Source organism: Python bivittatus, unplaced genomic scaffold (assembly GCF_059951505.1).
Source record: "Python bivittatus isolate LINGU-HERP-01145 unplaced genomic scaffold, Pbiv_v1 ctg000970_np1212, whole genome shotgun sequence".
Taxonomy (NCBI): domain Eukaryota; kingdom Metazoa; phylum Chordata; class Lepidosauria; order Squamata; family Pythonidae; genus Python; species Python bivittatus.
The window spans coordinates 4,159,452-4,180,472 of record NW_028277121.1 but is presented as its reverse complement, the minus strand read 5'-3'; the positions used below and the strand labels follow the sequence as shown (position 1 = coordinate 4,180,472).

At 48.6% G+C, this 21,021-nt stretch overlaps 1 protein-coding gene and 1 long non-coding RNA gene across 2 annotated transcripts in view; one reads left to right on the top strand and one right to left on the bottom strand.

Moving 5' to 3' along the window:
- HGFAC (HGF activator) overlaps positions 1 to 21,021 on the bottom strand; it is a 33,367-nt gene that overhangs the window by 7,098 nt on the left and 5,248 nt on the right. The window contains exons 2-8 of the mRNA XM_025170026.2: positions 18,702 to 18,765; positions 15,285 to 15,407; positions 12,072 to 12,203; positions 11,467 to 11,577; positions 8,566 to 8,728; positions 4,416 to 4,501; positions 2,530 to 2,779 (exon numbers count right to left, since the gene is read on the bottom strand). Coding sequence (XP_025025794.1) covers positions 2,530 to 2,779; positions 4,416 to 4,501; positions 8,566 to 8,728; positions 11,467 to 11,577; positions 12,072 to 12,203; positions 15,285 to 15,407; positions 18,702 to 18,765 — 929 coding nt within the window. The remainder of the gene's footprint in view (positions 1 to 2,529; positions 2,780 to 4,415; positions 4,502 to 8,565; positions 8,729 to 11,466; positions 11,578 to 12,071; positions 12,204 to 15,284; positions 15,408 to 18,701; positions 18,766 to 21,021) is intronic.
- Positions 322 to 5,818, top strand: LOC148213662 (uncharacterized). Its single transcript, XR_015794188.1, has 2 exons — positions 322 to 1,375; positions 5,168 to 5,818. It is a non-coding gene; the product is annotated as an uncharacterized LOC148213662 (long non-coding RNA).

The following is a 21,021-nucleotide window of genomic DNA, read 5'->3' as shown; positions in this document are numbered from 1 at the left end:
ACCTCCAGACGTGGTATGAACCAAAGAATTATTATAGTTTGTCCCTCTCTTCTCTGTATCTAAAGTTCTCTGGAACAAAAGTACCTTTGACAATACGTGTGTCAGGAGTTATGGAAGAAAAGAATGTTCTTTGGAAAAGTTGTGGATGTGCTCTGTTATTCTATCTTATCACTGGGTATTTGTCCAATAAAATGTTATTTAGATGCCAGAAGGCTTTTGGAGAATTTCAGCCTCTGCTCCTAAAGAAAGCGGGGGGGGGGGCGGTGTTAAGAGTGAGCCCTGACTGGGGACTCAATGCTTGCCATCTTTGACACCTGAGAAAAACTGGAAACAAGAAAATAATGTCTGAGGAGGGCTCCTGCCTTATTTCTGTAGGAGGCAACAACTTCTAGGCATCCTGTAAATCAAGAGCCAGGCCACTTACATAGAATTATAAAAACTGAATATCCCCATACATGTATTGTGGAATAATTCCTGCTAACTTTCATTCATAGGAGAACATTTTAGGACCCACCAAGGTTGCCTCCAAAGCATACTTGGTGGAAGGAAAACAACTTTTCAGAACTGATGCAGCGATGAAGGGAGCAGAGGAAACCTCTCCCCCCCACCTTCCCCGAATCATCCAACAGCCCCTGTGTCCAGGGAGGAAACACCTGGGACGGGGCTCCCCTGCGCCACCCAACAGACCCCTCCAGCGATTCCACTACCCGCATCAGCACCAGGCAGCAGGAAGGGAAAAGCAAGCAGGAAAATGGGGGAGAGGAGGAAGAATCGAAGGAAGGGAAGGCCAAGAAAAGCAAAAAGGGGAAGGGCCAAAGAAGGAGGGGAGGGGCTGGGTTATCTGGGGGAAAGGGAGAGAATAAGATCTCAGTAAGAGTTAAAATTTAAAAAAAATGTTTCTGCAAGAACGACCGTCACGGGAGAGAAGGAACAGAGGAGACCCTTGATCGCCTGTTTTTCCCCTTCTCAAGAACGTGTAATAAAAATATAATTAAAAAGGAAAACTGGCACAGTAGGCACGCTGCGGCTAAAGCAAAGGGAGACCGGGACGGGGGCGATACCCGGAGAAAGAGATTAAACGCCCGGCTGAGGAGGAGGAGGAGGGGGCTGGAGGGCGGGGCGCTGCCGCGGGCGAAGGAGGGGGAGAGTCGGGAAGTGGCGCGCGGCGCGGTCCGCTGCAGGCCGAGACTCGCGAGGGACACCGCGGAGAGCAAACGGGCTTCTTCAGCGGGCCCGGAACGGAACGCCGCGAGCAGGGCGCAGCCGCTCAGGCGAGGCGGCGGCAAAGGCCGACAGGCAGCCCCGAGGGCCGGAGCGGCGCGGCCGCCTTTTCGGCTCACCTTCGGCAGCGACGACGGAGCGCCTTAGTTAGCCGGTGGGCTCTCGCGGGGAAGGCCCCGGGCCAGGAAGCGGGAGGCGGCGAGCTCGAGCCCCGCCCGAGGCAGGCAGGGCGGGGGGGCAGCCCCCCCCTCAGCCCTCACAGGGCTGTTGCTGTGGGGAAGGGGGGAGGGGGAGGAAGGCGTGTCAGGTACCTTCGCCGCCTTGAGTTATTCCTAAAAATAATGACGGCGGGATTAAAAAAAAACCACCTAAAGAAAACGGTGGACGACAAATAAAGGGGCAGGGCCGAAGCTTGAGACGCGAGGAGCATCTCTTCTCTCTCTGGCCGCCCGGACCGCGCGAGGCCTTCGAGGCGGCCCGCCCGGGGACTGTCCCGGAGAAGGACGGCCGGAGGAGAGCGCCCTTTGTCAAGGAGGGGGAAGGGGGGATCTGGAAGAGCCGGAGCAGGCAGAGGACGCCGTCCGAGGAGGGCGCGCCTGGCTGCGGGTCCGCAAGAGCTTCAGCGCAGGAGCGCCTCGTCTGCGGCCCCGAGTCTCTGCGGCCGCTCTTTCCCCGGCGGCCAGGCGTTCCCTTGCAAAGCAGGAGCTGCGCGGCCTTCTCCTCGCCCTGCGTCTCGGGGCCCGCCGAGAACAGCGAAGGGCGCTCTGCGCGTGCCAAGAGGCGAGGCGAGCCCAGAGCCACGGAGCGTCCTCGACTCGCGGCTCCTGGGCAGCCGGCGGCCCCGGCCGGCTGTCCGCGCCTTCGAGGAGCTGGTGGCAAAGAGCGCCCCACCGGGGAACTCAGGGCGGCATTTCCTGAAGGCGCTGCCTGCCTGCCTGCCGGGAGCCGGCGCTCCGGGCTTCTCCTGCTCGGCCTTCGGCCGGCCGAAGCAAGGTTTCAAGCGGAGCTGCCTATAGGGACGGGGCCACGGACGTCAAGACGGCTGCCGCAGCCAGGACGGGGCTCGGGTCGCACGGCGGCGGCCGCCATTTGGCCGTCTTGGGCCGCCTGCCTGCGGGCCGCCCCGTCTCGCAGGCGCCGAGCCGGACGCCGCACCCGGGAGCTCCCGCGGCGGCAGCGGGGGGGGCGGCTCTGGCCCCGCGGCCCCGTTTCTGAGTTTGGGGAATCCCTTCCGCACACGCAGAGGGCGTGCAAGAAGGGCGGAGCGGGGCGCCGTGAACGACCCTCAGAGCAGACCGGCGGCGTTACCTGTTGGCAAAGCAGTGCGCCGATGTCACCAGCCAGCAAGAGCGGATGAGGCTCCCAGCGCAGAATTTTTTCCCGATGTTTATGGTGGCCAGCCAGGGATGGGATCCTGGCAAGGCAGACGCTCCGCCTATGATCCTGGGTCTCACGAATTTCTGCTTCTTGTGCCTCTTCCCGCACGACCTCCTGGCAGCGGCAAACTCATCCGAGACTTCTGGCGGCGGCGGCGGCGGCGGCGTTCTCCGCCTGCCTTCTGAAAGAGAGCGAACCCCTTATTTCCTTCCTGAATTGTCACTGTCTGCTTTTCAGAATATTCTTGTAGCGCGAAGGAATCTCTCTTTGCTCTGACTTCTGCAATGTAGCAGAAGACGAATTTCTAACACCCCTTTCTTGGGTCACCCCAGGACGATCAGGAGAAAACACCCGAGAAAGTCTGAAGTCATTTCCAGACCCCTTTCGTCCTGTTGGTGCTCCACAATCTGATCTCTGTTTTTCATACAGTTCCTCCCCCATTATTCTGAGCCTCCACACAGCTCCTATTCGGTTACTACTGGGGAGGTATCAGGTGGAGTCCTATGACTAATTAAGCTTCAGTTTGATTCTAACGCAGTTCAAATCAGGATAAAGTCCTGGCTCAGATTAAGCGCCTTCAAATGGCTTAGGAGAGATTAGAAGGCGTTTTGGAGTTTTGGCTTTGCGGAGTCTCAAACACTGTTGCAGTTTGTCTTCCATATATTGAGGGGGGACTGAGAGGGGTGATGGTCTCCCTGATAATTGACATGGATGTTGTCACTGCACTAAATCTGGCTGATCGGAATGTCGTGCCGGGACACTGTAGTCCTCGTCTCCCCCAGCTTTTGACTAGAAGATGCTTAAGCAGGTTCAGCTGGAGGGACAGAGAGGCTCTGATGGGGTGGGGGGTTCTGAGGCTGCTCGCCTTTGGACTGGGCTGCCGTCTCCGCCTGTCTCTACCAGTGATCACACCCACACTTCTTTCAGACTTTCTTGAACCTGCAGCAGGAGAGGCTGACCTTGCCAATGAGCCAGCTGAGAAAAGCAACCAGTCAGAGGTTGCCGGGCTCTTAGATCTTTTGTAATTCTCTCAATCATTTTTGCAAGGTTTTAATTTTAAAACTGGGATACAACCTGCGTCGGCTCCCTTAGCATGCGGGTCTCTTGCTGGCTAATTGGGAGGCCGCTGGGCTGTTCTTTCCAGCTGCCACCACTTTAAAAGAGCCGCTGGGGAATATTTCAAAATTTTATGGTGGTGAAATCCTTGAAACTGGCTGAAACGTTGCAGGGTTAATGTCCTTGATACCCCCACTCTTTCCATCCCATTCTGCCAGACAGTGAAGCCCCTGCAGACAGTTGACCCCGCCCTGTTTTAACCTGTGTTCAAGTCTTTTATTGAATCAGATCTTGAGCTGTTTTGAATCAGGCCTTGCTGTCTTTGAATCTGTAATCCAAGTCTGAACCAAATCTTCCCCCTTTTGAATCTCGCTGCACTCAGTCTTGACCGATTCACATACGCCTGCTATGCAGAAAGCGAGCCTTTGTTTTGGGAGGTAATCGATGAGCCCTTGGGTTAAAAGGAAGGAGGCTGGCTGCGGGGTCACCCCTTCCTCCCAGCATCCCAGCCAGGGGCCTCCCTCGGTTTTCAGCCCAGCAGAGTCTGAGGGGCAGGGGCAGAGGGGGCAGGAGGGTGGACCTGACCCAGCAAAGTGCTCCTCCTGCAGTGGTTTTTCTGGAAGTTTCTGGCATCACACAAACTGACTCGTAACCGCAGTATTTTTTTAAAGTTTACATTTACTTAAGGTCACTTCTATCTCCGCTTGTGTTAATTTAGCAGCATAATGCAAGTTGAATCCTGCCGATTACAAGGGACTTACCACATAATGAAATATTGCAGTATCCCCAAGAGAGCCCGCCATCCCTGATGACATAGCACCACGGCCGTTCGTCCTCATCTGGGCTTCTAAGGCGTTGGAAACAGGGGAGGAATTAGCTCTTCAAGCCACACGTTGGCTGCCAGGCTCAGCTCCCTCCTCTCTGCGTGAATTTGACTTAGAACTTGCTAATGTCAGGGAGAGGTGTGGGGAAAAAGCTCCACGTTGGGTCCTTGGTGGTCAGGAGACGCCCGTGGATCCACGAGGGGCTTCTTTTCGTCTGGGCCGGCTTTGTGGGGCCCCCCTCCTCTTCTGTCCAGGGACCGTCGTCCCTCAGCAGCGGTGCCTGGGCTCTGAGGCCACCCGATTCGGTGGCCCTCTTCTCCTGGCTGCTCTAGAGGTTCCTCCTCCCACCATTTGCCTCGCTTCTCAGCCACGCGGCCAGCCGTGCTCCTGTCCGCGGCCTTCCCAACAATTCTGGGAGCCTGGCTGTACATCAGTTACGCTGCACAGGAGCCTAGCACCTCTTATAAAGCACCCTGAAAGACTTCTCTCTAGCAAATAAATGTTGGAATGACTCGGAAAGTTTTTTTTTCCTGCTACAGTTCTTCCCACATTAATCGAGGTGTGGCTTCTTTGAAGTCTGCTTCCCACATATCTTTAAGAATTTGTTTAGGATGGCAAACAGTTGTATTAAGAGGGTGTACATACTCCTTTCAGGCTTCCTAAATACGCTTTTTTTGCTTTTCCTACAGCAATTTCGCCTACCTCAGAGGAGGCAATCAACAACTGAAGTCTAAACAACTGGACCACAATTTAGATTCCTATCGGCTCTGTGTCTGTTGAAGGGCTATTTCCAGTGTCAGCTTCTCAACGGCAACCTTATGGCTGGGGGTTGCTCTCCCAGGCCCGGGACAGGAGGGTTGTGCGGCTCCTTTAGTTACGCGGGCCTTCCCTAGGCTCCTGTTCTTCTGGACAGCAACGACCTCTTTGATATGTTTTTCTTTTTCTCACTATATTCCTTTTGTAGCAGATGAAAAATGTCACAAGAGGGAGAATCATTACAGAACCGGATGTTTCTATAGGCTGAATAGAACAGCCTTGGCTTGAATGCAATCCTTATCACACCAAGGTTTGGACTGCTTATTAAAGTGACAGCAGGATGGAACTGGATTAGATTTAATTAGTCCTGAACTAAACCAGTAATTTTCTGAAAAGTGACAAAAATGTCATGGCTATCGCTAGTTGTGCCAACAGTCTGTTTCAAATGGTTTACTTGCGATAATTCAAGAAATTGGACTACAGCAACTCACAGTTTACTGGGCCCTACAGGCTGGAGGGACCTATCAGAAAAGGGGTAAGCCTGAACCTGGGAGCATAAATAAATAATTTGTATTTGTTTCATATCTAACTTTGACTTTGTAATCTGCTCCATGGCTGAAAGTTCTACTTACTCTCCTCTTATCAGCTTAGGCCTTATAGGTTCTCAGAGTTTTTCCCTTTGTGTTGCTCCTTAAAATCCTTAATTTATTTAACAAATGTCTGTTTTTCTCTCAATCTAATGGTTTTCCAGGATTTGGTTTCAAAATTTACAGTTCCTCTTAATATACATGTTACTGTATCCCAAATCATCTAACAGTGAGTCTTGTAGCGCAGAAGTGATGTTTTCAATAGAAGATCAGTAAATATAGGAAGACCCATAGACCATTCAGAGAAAGCTAGCACAACTCTAAAAAAGTTAAAATCAGTTACTGCAATTCTGGAATAGGATTGGATCCAAACTATCTATTTCATAGCTCTGAGGAAGTTTATATAATCAATTCTTGAATACACATAATCCACACTTACCGACCACACGTTCAGCAACCATTCAATAGCACTGAACAAGGCGGACTTACGACTGGTCCTCAAAGTTCTGGCTATCGCAGTGCCCCCACGGTCATGTGATCATGATTTGGGCACTTGCCAACTGGTTACAACGGTTGCAACGTCCTGCAGTCATGGGATCTCCATTTGCGACCTTTCCTGCTAGCTTCCCACAATCAAAGTCAATGGGGAAGCCGGCAGGGAAGGCTGCAAGTCACTACAGTAAGTCGCCCCCCCGCCCTCCTGTGCACCATGCTGCGCCCTCCTTCCCTCAGCCTCTATATGCTCACCCATGTTTGCTCCAAAATTTGAGGACTGCACTTGTACTGCACCCCCCAATTCGCATGCGGCCTCCACTGGCCCTCCCAGGGCCTCCCCCACCCCCTGCAGCACCCCTGTGCTCCTTACCTGGGATTCCCATGGCTTCCCGCTTAATGACCTGCACGGTCCTGGAGTTGCGACGGTAACCAGGACTGCCTGAATTGCCGTTGCTAAGTGAAGTGGTCATGTGATGTTGCACTTTACGACTGCATTTCTTAGCAATAGCAACCCTGGTCCCAACTGCCGTCGAAACCCAAGGACTAGCTGTAAGAAGAATCTATGAGAATAAAAAGTATATTTTTGGCTGGATAAAAGTGAAAAATATAAATGTTTCACTTATAAATGCTGAATGAAGAATTCACAAGGATATTTTTTTAGTTCTGATGCTAGAAGCCAATTGTTTAGTGAGTTTCTCTAATTTAGCAGGGAGAGTCTTTTCAAGTTTTCCAATTTTTTTAAATAGAGGAAATCAAAGACCAATGCTTGGAATTAGGAATATATGGAGGAAATTTAGTTTATCTATCATTACCTATCTATCCTCTTAGAAATAACAAATCTACCTCAAGAGTGTTTCTTGACTTCTGTTCAATTAAATGGGTTTGCACCATTAACAGTTATAGAGCAAGATGTATGATAATGGGGGCCCAAAAAATATCTGAGCAATTGTTTGATTGATTGATTGATTATGATGGGTTGATTTCTTGAAGACAAATAATATTAGATTTTAATTTCCTCAGAGCTGCCCTCTAGCTACCCCTTGGGACTTAATCCCCAGGTCCATTGCAGTGGAAATCTTCACGGAGTTTAGTTCTCTTGTTGCTACTCTTAGCCAGTTGAATCTGGCATACTTCTTCATTAGCTTCTGCATAATTATTCAGATTATGATCCCTTTCTAATCCTTTGGAGGAAAGAGAGGGAAGTTTCAGAAAGATCTGGTCAGGTATGAGCAGCAAACTGAAATGAATGGATGGAATTTAACAGGGGGAAATGTCAAGGAAGTAGGATGGGTAAGACCTGGCTTGGCAATACTATGTGTGAAAGGGGTCTGGCTGTTCTTGCTGACAAGTTAAAGGTGCGATGCGCCTAATAAAAAGGAAAATGCTGCCTTGGGGTGCCTTGAAGGGAATACGGGATCCAGACCGGGGGATGTCATTGTTCTGCTCTGCTCTGCTCTGCTCTGCTCTGCTCTGCTCTGGTCAGATCCCATTTGGAGTACTGGGGCCCATGGTCTAACAAGGACATTAACAAACTGGAGCAAGTTCAGAGGAGGGCTACCAAGGGGAGGAGCCCCGTGAGGAACGGTCATAATGGCTAAACAAGTATATTTAGCCCACAGAAGAGGTTGCTGGGGAGATATAACAGCAGTTTTCAAACATCTTAAAGGATGTCATGTAGAAGAAACGCTGACCTACAGTGCAGGAGCAGAAACATGGGTTACAACTTCAAGGAGGTCGATTCAGGCCTGATATCGGGAGGAACTTCCTGACTGTCCTGTGGTAGAGGCTGCCGCGTGAAAGTGGTGAGTTCTCCCTTGCTGGAGGCCGCTGAGCAGAAACTGGATCCTCATCTGCCAGAGATGTTTTAGTGGACCTTGCGCTGAGTAGGGAGTTGGATTAGGTGACCCTAAAGCTCCTCCCAACTCTTTGATCCTATAAACCTACATCTAAAAGCAGGATTGATCTGATAATTTATGAAAAAGGTCCAGAAAACTAGCGGATACAAAGACGATGAGGCCGATGATGATCTTTTGGGTGGAAGGCTCAAGAGTCTGAGCCGTGTTTCCTTCCTTCCTTTCTCTTACCTCACACCTTGTTCTGCCCCAGCGGGTACAGCATGATGACTAGGTAAGTTACGTGTGCCTGTGTGGTATGTATCTCTAGTTTCTGAGTCACAAAAAATACATGCTAAGTACAAGCATCTTATCCCAAACTGTTCTCATGCAAGAATTACTCCTCTGGCCCCTTACCGGCAGTATGAATGTGATCCCAGTCCCAGCTGCACCGTGTTTGCTTGAAGGCCGTAGTAAAAGAGATCAGAGCTCCACGGGAGACAATGGTCCCCAGCAATGGTCTTCTGGGCAAGGCCCTTGTAGTTGGTCCCGTTACCAGAATAGCAGGTTTGACTAGGAGCTGAGGAAGAACGGCGGAAGACCCAAAGAAACATCCATCAGACCCTCATTGATCTGGTCCTAATCACCAGTTCCACCAAACGGCGTAAGCTATTCCCGTTACCTCTGGGATGGGGGTCCCTCTCCGGCTTCGGACGGAAGGTGCCTGAAGAATTGGGAGAGGCTTTGGAGTGGGATAGCCAACACTCTGACAGACAGAAACAAACCTCAGATGGATCTTGCCAAGATGGACTTTGGGGCTGAAGCAGACTGAGACGTATCAGAGGCCAAGGGGGAGCTACACATTTCTGAAACAGACCTCCAGCCCACAGGTGTAGGATGTGGACACCTGTCTAGGTAACAGTGCTCGGAAATAGGTCTTGCTATCATATTCACAAGCTGAATGTCAGCCAGCAGTGTGCTGTGTTTAGGGGTAGGGCCAATTCATGTTTAAGTTGCAACCACAATTGTCTTCAGATAAAAAGAAGGCATTGTAGGAGGAGAGCCGCGTTAGTCTGTGGCGGCAAAGATCGGAAGGAGCCCGGTGGCCCCTTTTCTAAGCCACCGTATTAAATGGAAGAAGCTTTCGTGACCCGCATCTCCCTTCGTCAGATGCAGAGAGTGGCTGAGCTGATGCAGGATTTAAATTGGGGTGGAGGCGGGGGAGGGCAGGGCAGCTATGTGGGTGCAGGTTACACATGAGACAGATTTTTCTAATGCTCCTTCCTCCTCCTATTTTCCCCACAACAACAACCCTGTGAGGTGAGTTGGGTGAAAGAGGGGGACTGGCCCAAAGTCACCCAGCCAGCTTTCTAGTCCCTAAGGCAGGACTAGAACTCGCCGTCTCCTGGTTTCTAGCCTGGGGCCTTAACAAGTATCGTATCAATAAAGCACTGTTGTGTGTTAAAAACAGATTGTGCTTGTTGAGACCGTCTGAGATAGCCTGAAACCTTTGAAATTGTGCAACTTAAAAGTGTTCTCACTTGACAGGGCTGTTGAAGCCCCACTTTTCCAAAACAATCACTCTGAGGTCGGCAGTGGCATGTCCCGGGAGGCTGAAATGCCCTGATGCCGCTTCGCCCTTGTTTGGGTCCTGATGTCAACCCTGTGTCCATCAATTCTTTGGGGTAAAGTTTGTCCTGTTTGTCCTACACAGAATCCAGAGGGGCATTATTGGCGGATGGTGGCAGATACTGTATCACATCAGAGGAAGAACATGCAAAACGCCTCCCATCTTCTATTTGTTGGGGCCTGTCACGGTGCGACTCGTGAAGATTTGGGGCATAGTAGACATCTAGGTTTGTTCCTTCCCATGTTGGCATCATTGCCCTGTCGTTTCTCGTTGGGGGAATCTGCTTCAGATTGGGGGGGCTGTGTGTATGCAGGTACGGGCCTCCCACCCACTGCCTAATATAGGCTGCCGTTTATTAACGGAGTGGGTCAAGCTGTGAGTTGTGGGTGACGACCAGCGGTGTCCTGTCGTTCTGTTTCTATGTCTGCCTTTTAATGGGTCATCCCCGGGAACTGATCCAGAGCTCTCGGTTTGTCTGTTGATCCCAGGTGGGCAGTTCGGTCTTCTGGTTTAATTCCGTCAGTTTGAACATCCCTGCCGAGTGGGTCAGAACTAATGCATCACGGCACAGAGCCTGGCTATACAGTACAGACTTAGCGGAAGCCAGAAGCATGTAGAGATACATGGCTTCCTGTATCATGCAGGTGTTTATGGGTCCGTTCTGTAGTTTTATCGTGACATTAAAGAAGCGGACTTCTTCCGTAGGTAGGTCTAGTCTGAGGTCGATGGTGGGCTGGAAGTTGTTGAAATCATGAAGGAATTTGATGAGAGATTCATTTCCATGGGTTCAAATGATGAAAATGTCATCAGCGGAAAGAAGCACAGCTCTAGGTCATCCATGGAGATGCGTGTGCCCATGGCTGCGTGCCCACCGCTGTGCCCTGATTTGCAGGTGCACGTTATTGCCAAAGGTGAAGTAGTTACGGGTAAGTACAACTCAAAAGAAGTAATTGTTTCACCTTATTCTGCACTGATCAGTTCCAACCTCAAGTACAATGTTCAGTTTGGGCATCATATCTGAGAAGTAATTCAGACGAAAGATACAGAGAAGAGCAATTTGTGTGTGTGCGTATATTTTCTGCATCCTTTCTTTTTAGTAATTGTAATGATGGTAGAAACGTTGGGTTTTGCCATCTTGTGGCAACTCCTAGGAACTGTAGTAAGTTCTGTTCGCTGGAGTTTCACATCACCTGCCCACAGCACGGTCCTCCTGCCACCCTTGGGGTCTCATCTGTTTTAGCTACACACAAATAGGCACAAAACGTGTGTTCTGCCACTCGTCATCCCTCCTCCAAAGGCAGTGCTAATATCTGCAGGAAGGTCTCAGACTGAGCCCTGGAGACGCCTGAGGGGGAAAGAGAAGGACGTGCCAGAGGAAGCGCCACCAACCGCCTGAGAGGCGACTTTTTGCTCCCTCTGATTGGAACTCAGCAGTTTTGGAGCTTGTAAAGCAGCAGTGGCCAGATTGTCAAAGAACTTGTACAGTGTGGAGAATCTGAATTTGTTTTACCAACACATCTGACATTCTGTCCTCTCATCCTGCAGGCATTTCCCCCCCCCCCGCCTGCCCCCCCCCCGCCATGCCCCTTGCCAAGCAAGCCTTTCTGACGCAGCCGTGGACCTAGCGGGCAGAAGAAGCCAGCACTCACTCACGGCGCTTTCCCTCCAGGCAAAGCACGCGGGCTCACCCATGTTGCAGAATCTCCCTCTGAAAAGGCGGCTGCAGGCGCAGACGATGCTGTTCGAGGCGAGGATCCTTTTGCAAGAGCGGCCGTGGAGGCAGGGGTCCGAGGGGCAGTCTGCGGGGATTGGAGCACAGGCAGAGGAGGGCTCTTAGGACCGGCCTGCTCCCGACAACACGGAGCACGACGGCTGCAATTTGACTGGCTTTTCCGTTTATTAAGAACTTCTACTTCACAGACAATATTTTTGAGAGTTCCCAAAAACTTTCCAGAGCAACAAGCTTCCTCTTAGTGCCACTTTTCAGAACAAATGTTTAAGAATTCTCACATGCAGAACATGTTTAGGTATATTCGCTTCAAATGTTGGAAAACAGTGGACTGGCTAAGAGTAGAATGTGGCTTTTCTCCCATCTCCCTCCCTCCCTCTCTTTCTTTCTTTCTTTCTTTCTTGGCAGTATTTGTGTGCTGGCCAGTCACGCGACTCCTTTTAAGCCCAGTGCCTGTTTTGTTCTCTTCACCGCATCATCGGAGGCTCACTCACCATCTCTTCGCAATGCATCAAATGAGCAATTGTAACTAACCCACACAATGTGGACATTTCCCCACAATACCTGTATACTGTTCCGGATGGCAGCTGGTTGTGCTGTTGACACACGTGCACGCTTGCACTAGGCCTTGGTGGATTGTGGCCCAGCTTTCTCCAATCTCAAAGTATTCATAGAGAGTGTCATCAAAACATTTGGCTGTAATTAAGGAAAGCATAAAAGCCTTTTAGCCAGGACCGCTGTTTTTGTTATCGAAGAAATATGCCGCTCTAAAATCAATCCTTTGGCCCCTAAACCATCATTCGTTGCCCTCAGCCGTGCGCCAGATTTTCCCCCAGTCACTCGTCAGGAATAATACCGTGGCTGATGAAATCCGAGCGGCGGCTGGCGAGAACAGCCCTCCTTGCCTTCAGAGGAAGGGTGACCCAGAAGCGGGGCTGGTGAAAGGCAGGATGGGCCCGGCTTCGCCTAGGAAAGCAGTGGGGAAGGCCACCCCTGCTTCAGGTTCCCCTGACGCTAGAGCCGGGATACGCAGTGCCCTGGGAATGCCCCGAGGCCACCGTTTCCTGCTGGACCCTTTCTTGGGCTCGGCAGAGGCGGATCAGGACGCCTTCGTAAGGAGGGGCAGGGCATTGCTGGGGAATTTCGGCTGTCTCCCTGGCGCTGCCTGCTCCAGGCATGCGAGTCTTGAGGGAGGCTGGGGAATAAAACAGTAAGATGGGCCCCAGGCTTTCTAAGAGAGCTCAGCAAAACTCTCTGGGAAAGGTGCCGCCTTCCTTTCCTCAGGAGAACCAGCAGTTTATGTGATGGGCTGCTTCTGTGCCCGATGGGGAACCTCTTCAGCAAACCCACCTATGTTTAAATGCAAGTAAGTAATTAAAGTGGTAGAAGAGTCAGCGAGACTGCAACCATCGGTCTAAAGCCAGCCGTGGCCAGAGAGCCAGTGCGCTTATGGGGCGGTTCAGCTGGAGGCCATGGCGGGCCACCTTGGCAACCTCAGAAGTTGCCCTGAAAGACAAGGGGGTCAGACCAACGCGATTTGGCCAGAACTAGCGGGCTGGAGATTATTGTAATGATTACAGTCAAATGAAACTTTCTCAGCCCAGGACAGTCCTACGTGAAACACGATCTGCAAGTCTCCCACATCAAGAAGGAGCCCAGCGAAAAGCAAGAGCTGAAGGAGCACAAAGGTTGAGGGAAAGGCCAGAAGTGGATTCCCGCCGATGAAGGCTCTGGATTGACACCGGGGGTTTTGGTTGGGAGTTCCCAAGTAGCAGAATACGGATTCCCAAATTCTTTCTTCTCCTGCCCTCTAGTTGGCTCACTCATTTTTGGATCTAGCATTTTTCCTGAAGGATTGTTTTTAATCTGGAAAGAAAGGATGGATTCAGAATGGGGAGGCCCTCACTTTTAAAAAGTGTGCAGAGTGGTCAGGTACTGTTCCCTAAACTCCAGCGTACTCTCCAGGCTTCCTGGAAGAGCCCTGGGCTGCTACACATGAACAGACTTTTGAAGATTCAGTAAACTCAAGGAGGACCCTCGGCCATTTGGAGAAACAGGAACTCGCCGCTGCCATATTTCAGCCCTTCAGGTTCTCTCTGGGTGTGTTTTAGGGAAGAACGAGCATCTGGCAGATGGGGCAGCGACTGCTGCTGATCCCATTCCCCTCCCAAATCTGTCCCCAGAGCCGCCTCCAGTGGCATCGTCCCCACGCCTGTTCCAGGGACGGGTGGGAGGGAGGAGCATTGCGCAAGAGGGCAGCAGGCAGGGCCAAGCTCACTGCGGGCGACGCCTTCCTTGGCTGGATTGATTGTGGGACGTAGATGAGGTGGGCGGGTGCCCGAAGGCATTATTCAAGGAATAAATAAACCCCAATCAACACTTCTCAGGAAACCTGAAAGATTCTAATGTAGCTTTGAGATTTTGCAAATCTCATCAGAATGAGAAACCACACGCCCTTAGGCAATTAATGAAAAATGTTGTGAAAACAGTGGTCAGAGGAAGACGGCAGGGCCATTGTGGGAATCAAGCAGACAGCCAGGTGCGAGGGGAAGAAGAGGGAAAAGGTTGAGGGAGGAGAATGTGCCAGGTGGGAATCACTGGACCCAACTGCAAGGTCTTGTTACATTCCTCCCAGGCTTTATTTTCCACTGAGAAACCTGCTTCCACTCCTTTGGACTGATTTCCCTCCAGAAATCCATGTGGATCTCACCATCATGAGGTTCCAGAGGTTTTTAAAACACAAGTGTTAGAGAAGTTCATGTAATCTTAAATAAGTCAGATATTGTTGATCATTACCAAATACTGGGTAAGAAAGAGCAGAAACAGCAGTTGGAGACCATCATCTAAGGGAAAGGTCAAACTGATCACAATGAATTAGGCTTGGGGTAAAGAACTATAAAGGACCACTGAACAACAAGGTGGTCGCACAAGCTTTGAGAGAGATCTCCTTGTGTCCTTTTTTCTGTGCAGAGATTTCTTCAATCTCCACCATGGTGTGTTTCTTTGGGTGTTCAGCAACAGGGACAACAGGGGTGTGTGAGTGGCATGGCACAGGCTGGGGAGGTTGGTGCATGCGTGGGTGGCACGGTGCAAGCGCAGAGAGCTGGGGGAGGTTGTATGGGTGGGGGAGACTTACCCCAGCAACTTGTGACCTTCCCTGCTGGCATCCCCACTGAACTTTCTGGGGAAGCCAGCAGGGAAGGTTGCAAATGGCGATCACGTGATCGTGAGGCACTTGGCAACTGGTCATAAGTGCGAACTGGTTGCCAAGCACCCAGATCATGATCACATGACCGTGGGGGTTCTGGGACGGCCAGAACTCCAAGGACTAGTTGTAACCACCATTTCTTCAGCACTGTCATAACTTTGAACAGTTGATGAATGAATGGTCATAGGTCGAGGACTACCTGTAGTTCTTTTTTATTGCTTTTCTGTTCCAAATTGCCTAGTCATTCTAAAGCAGGGGGGCTTCCTAACCAATAAATAAACCAATAAATAACTAAGTGGTTGACCCATAATGTAGTGTGACGTGTGACCCCCATACAGTATGGATTAGTGCTATGAGAAATATTCCATGTGAATACAGCCAGTTTGTTGTTGCACCTGGGCAGTTGCCAAGGAGCCCTGTGCTTCCCCTGACCACCACAGCATCTGCATGACCTTAGCCTCGTAAGGCTGAGAGCTTTTCCAGAACCAGTGGTAGCCCTTGTTTTCCTGGAGAGCTTCATCCTTTGTTGCTGAGTGAAACAAAGAACACTCACTCCAGATAATACTTACCAACTTCACAGTTTTTCCCCATGAATTGTTCAGGACAAATGCAGCGATGAGAACATTGATCACATCCACTGAAACATGTGCCACCATTTCTACAAGGGTTATGTCTGCAGTCATCGGAAACATCTGCACAGAAAACACCCAAAGAGTAAATCAATAAAAACTACAGTGGAGTGGCCCCATGTATCAATGGACAGCCTAGAAGAAAGGTGGTTGACTATGTGCCATCAAGTCAGTGTCCGTTCTTAGAGGCCACGTACAGTAGATAGATCTTCTCCAGGATGATTATTAACTACATTTGTCTTGTCTGTCGGTTATGTCCCTTGACCATTTTCTTTTCAGGAGAGTACCTGCCATGACTATCCCAACTCCTCCCTCCCTCCCTCCCTCCTTTTTCTTTCTTTTAATAATTGTTATTGATTTTTTTCAACAGAATTAAAACAGTACACATTTTGAATTAAAGAAGAATAGAGAGAAGCAATAAGAAAATGGAAAAGAAATATAGAAAAAGAAATAGAAAAGGAAAAAAGGAAAAAAGGAAAAGAAAATTTCCTTTCCTTTCCTTTCCTTTCCTTTCCTTTCCTTTCCTTTCCTTTCCTTTCCTTTCCTTTCCTTTCCTTTCCTTTCCTTTCCTTTCCTTTCCTTTCCTTTCCTTTCCTTTCCTTTCCTTTCCTTTCCTTTCCTCTCTTCTTTTTTTCTTTCCTAAGGAGAGATTCTAAAGAAGCGGCTTCTGATCTTCTTCACGGCGGTTATAGGTGCATTTGTATTTCACCCTCCCTCTCTAAGGTGACATCATCATCTCCTTCCTTCCATAAGCCACTCTTTCCAACCTTCAGAACCAAAAATCACGAGTTCATTTTTCTCTGTCTTCAGCGAAAAGTCCAGGAGGAGCCAGTCCCAACTCGTGCGACTTACCACCCCGCATGTGGCCTCAGAGGTGTGTGCTGGTTCCAAAGCTCATCGGCTCGCCTGCGTTTCCCTCTTTCGAGTCATTTTATGGTTTCCACTAACTTCTGACACCTTTTTGGTCTATGGCTGTTCAGCGAATTAAACCAGCAAAACAGATAAACAAAGGAAAGATCTCTTTTATGTGGTGTCATGTCGGGGGTCTTGGCAGCCCACTTTTTGTGGAAAACCTGTTTAGGAATGCTTTCATAAAGAACTGGAACCATAATTATTTGATCTAATGTGATCTGTGGTCGTGTTTCACAAGTTAGCACAGCTTCCTAAAGCGTGAGTTTGGTTTGACTACAGTCACTCAGGCAAGGATAAAACAAGAATGTTATTATTTGTAATTAAGTAGATTTTCTTTTCATTCCTTTACTTTTCTGTGGCTTATGTCATGAATGTGCTTAGGTTATAATGTTCCACCCATACAGAAGTCAACTGCTGCACACCGAAACAATTGCTTTCAGTTGGGGTATCCTTAAAGCTTTGGTGTTTGCTCTATCTGGTCCTTCCACTTAAGAAGATCTACTCCAGGTATCTTCCTACTGAACATCCAGCCTAAATATCAGGCAGCCAGAGCTTCTTCTCAGGGTATCTTTTCCAAACCAGACTCTCTGCCCAGCTATCCCTCAGCTGGCAACGGGTCCTTCTCCCCATCACTGGTTCCTTCTCCTTCTCCTCCTTCCTTTGGTGTTTGGTGTCATAGAAGAGTATCAGACTACCATTTTTTGCCTTGAAAGAGGAGAGAAAACTCAAGAGGAACTTATCCACACCCTCTGCAGAGGCCAGACAACCATGGGTTGAATGCTTTAATCTGGATTCCGGGATTGAGGGGGGCTTGGACTCAAGGACCTTCATGGCCCCCCTAAACCAAGAACCCTTTGCCATTTGCTCCCCTCCCACCCATGACAAAGTTTGGGGGATGTCTTGCTGTCTGACTGGCTTAAGGACTATATTTCATTTCAAGAAAAGGGTAAGTAAGTGACATTTGAAGTCTTCCCTCCAGTAGCTCCAGTCCTCTGGTGAAAAAACATCACAATTCCTTTCAGTTGCTTCTTCCCTTTGCCAATACCCCCTCTCAACAATTTGCTGCAGATGTTCCCATACAGGGTCCATTTTCACTGCAAATTTCAGTATACGTTTCAAACTAAAAAATTATAAGCATCATGTATATCAAACTGAAATTTAAAAAAGGTCATTTGAATCCATGAAATTCACCATGTTTCAGTACAGAGCCACCAGGTCTGGGCTACAAAACTCCAGACAACTGCTAGATGTCTACAAAGAGGTCACCTGGACTTTAGCAGCCCCAGTCGGGAGTCCTAGTTCATCCTTAATACAGTACAGGTGGTCCCTGACTTATGATGGCAATTGGGATCAGATTTTCTGTCACTAAGCAGTGTGGTTGTAAAGCGCAACCACATTGCATAGCAACAGCAATCCCTGCAGTCTCAGTTGCCACCATTAACCAAATCCCATGGTCGTCAGGTGAGTCAACTTCCTGCCGCTTCCCACAACCAAGTCAGTGGGGAAGCCAGCAGGAAGTTGCACGTCCCAGGTGGCTCACAAGCAAAGCAGGCTAGCAGGCAGGTAAGTGGCTGCTGCCAGGTGATGGAGGGTGTGAGGGGCTGTGCAAGGGTGCACGGGAGGTGCAGTGAGGCTCGGGGAGAGTGCACGGGGGTGCGTGAGGGTGGCATGGCGAGGCTCGGGGAGGTTGTGTGGGGGTACGCCACTGGCTGGCGCAGTGCAAGCGCAGAGGGACTGGGGGAGGATGCGTAGGTGAGGGGAACCAGCAGGGAAGGCTGCACATGGTGGTCATGTGATCACTGGGTGCTGCAACCAGTCATAAATGCGAGCCTGGCACTGACAATCATGTGATTGTAGGGTTCTGGGATAGCTGGAACTCTGTGGACCAGCTGTAACCACCATTTGTTCAGTGCTGTTGTAACTTTGAACTGTTGCTGAATGAATGGTTGCAAGTCGAGGACAACCTGTAGTAAGCTAGCATTCCTGTAAATTTTCTCCCATTCAGATGAAAAATAAAAATGTTATGGGAACTTTAAGGCCAACTTTTAAAGGGGTGTAGCTCTAAAGTCTTGCTCTGATTTGTATTAAATTTGCAATATTTTCTTCACTTACAATGTTCCTGCAAATTATCTTGCTCTGATTCAAAAACAGGACTAGTACATCCATTCATTTATATTTTCAAAGCTTTGGTTTTGGTGATCCCCACACCACAGTTTGGATAAATCAGGCTGGGCCGGTTCCTCAACAAAAACTATGAAGGTTTGGCTCAGAACCCACGGGGGGAGGGGGGGGCTGAGTGGTCCTTCCACAGTCCAAGTTTTTCATTTGGTTGGTCTGCTGGATCCTAAAGGGGGGGGCTCTGATTTTAGAGTCATTTGCCAGAATGAGCAAGCTAAGAACAAATGCTGAGTTTGATTTCCTTACATATTAAAACATTTTTGGTACCTTGGAGTTGGTAAAGTTCATGCTCAGGTTCGGCTGTCGTCTTACTGCCACTGTTTATTTCCTCCTATGAATAATAGCAATGTAAATTTATTTTTAAGAAGCAATTTATCAAAATAAATTGTGTAGCTAGTTGGCATTCTTACTAAACAGATCCTCTGTCTCTCTTTCTCTCTCTAAAATTGAGAACGGTAAGTAAATGCCTTGTAGTGAATGGCTTTCAGGAGGAGGGACCCGTGCTGGGGGCAGGAGTGGCCGCAGCTCTCCTGACAATGCCTGCTAATGTGCTGTGGTTATGGGTTATGTAGTACCTCCCACTGCTGCTGCCCATCGTCCTAGAGAAAGGAAATGCCTTGACCAGGCTCCTCCCTCTTTGCAATGGCTGGCAAGAGAGGTGGAGCTTCCAGAGCCGGAGCAACTTGACTCGCCCATGAACTGGCCGTAAAAATGGCAAGAGTTGGAAAGGGGAAGACCAGCCTGGAGCTTCGCCTCTTGGTTCCCAAGCACTGAGGTGGGAGGCCAGAGAACAGCACTCTGGTCTCCTCTAAGGGGATGGAACAGAAGCACCAACCTAACAATTTAAAAATGAAGTTATTAAAAAATAAGAAAAAGGAAAAGTAGAACTTTTCAAGGCAGTAGAATGCTGAAGCAACGGCAAAGGGCTGGAATAAGGCATTTCAGCGATAAGATCTCAAGTAGCATTTCAGGCAATAGTCTCCCATATGGGAAGACTGGAAACAGATCCAAGGATCTGAGGTTCAAACAGCTAGAGCTGCATGTGGGTACAACAGTTGCAAGGCTTAGATTAGTGCCATGGCATGTGGGAATGACCTTGGGAGACAGGGTGACAAGACACAGCCAAGGGAACAACGGTGAGAGAAAAGGCAGCTGAGCCCCCAGCAGGAATGTGGATGGGGCAAGAGGCTCAGAAGGGCCCTCCCTCGTTTCTTGGGCTGTAAAGGAGACGTGCGGAGAGATGTGCTTTCAGACTTGCAAGATTCTGTTAATGTAACCTTACAATAAAGTAGAATTAGCTCATCTGGCTGTGCTTCGTGACTGGACTCCCTTGCAAGGCTGACAATTAACATGAAAAGAAGAAAACTTCTGATACGGAACTCCTTGAAACAGCAGACCCGAGAACAAAAGAATCTGTATGCAGCTCCTGGCCTACGATGTGCATTTCTCCTCCACATGGTTTCCCCCATTTGCTGTTCCAGCCAGTTGGCTCTTACTATCCCCTGACTCCCATTGACTGCAACTTTCCCTCAGAGCTTTAGGAGCACCTCTTTGTAGCTCCTTTTGGTTGGTGGTGGTGGTTTGGCTTGGTTTGGTTTGGATTCAGTCTTGATCATTCTTTTATTTCATTTTCTTTTTAATCTTGTTATTGAATACTTTTTAAAAAAAGAATATAAACAAAAGGAGATTCAAAACATATAAAGTACAAATAGTGAGACACTGATAGGTAAACAACTGTCAGAAAATCTACTCTCTTCCAATATATTATCCATTACTTGTGGTATTATAAAAATATATCATTTTTTGAAAAAGAAACCAAAAATCCCTATTAAGCTTTAAACTAAAGAACCTGGTTAACACAGTATAAATCACTAATTAAAACTATAAACTACAATACATTAAATCAATACTAAAAATCTAATTTTCCATGAAGTTAAAATGTAGACTCTGTATGTAGGAAAACCCAAATTTGGAGCATGGTACCAATCTGTCTACAATTATAGTATGAGAATGGTTTCTAATTAGAACTGAATTCTGCATGAGATTTACTTTTCAGGTACAATGTTATCTTGGACATAAAAGCACGCTCCCACAATTTGGTTAGTCATTTTTCCAAAGAAAGAACCAAACATCCCTTCCATCCATTAGCCTATATAAAACTAATTCAGTATACTTTGAAGGAACATGTGGTGGAGTTTAACAAAAATATCTCAGGTTGGAATTGGATTGCAGCTCTCAAAATATGCTCCATTCTACTATGAACCATTTTCCGGAACTGTTGAGCTTTACAGCATTACCACCACATACAGAAAAATGATCCAGTCTGTTCATTACATTTAGCAATCAAAACTGGAGTTTTCTGCCAACAATAAAACATACTCATTTTCTCTGAGTATAATATTCAGAGTAAATTTAATATTTTTCTTCCACTGAAATTCCCTTTGTTGCATTTCAATTACTGTATTCAAATTCTGCATCCCTTTAATCATGCAGTCTTTGATCTGTCCAGACTTTGAATCATACTTCACTAATTGTTAATTGATTTATAAAGCCCAGCAAGTGTTTGGCATTGCATGTTATAAGATTT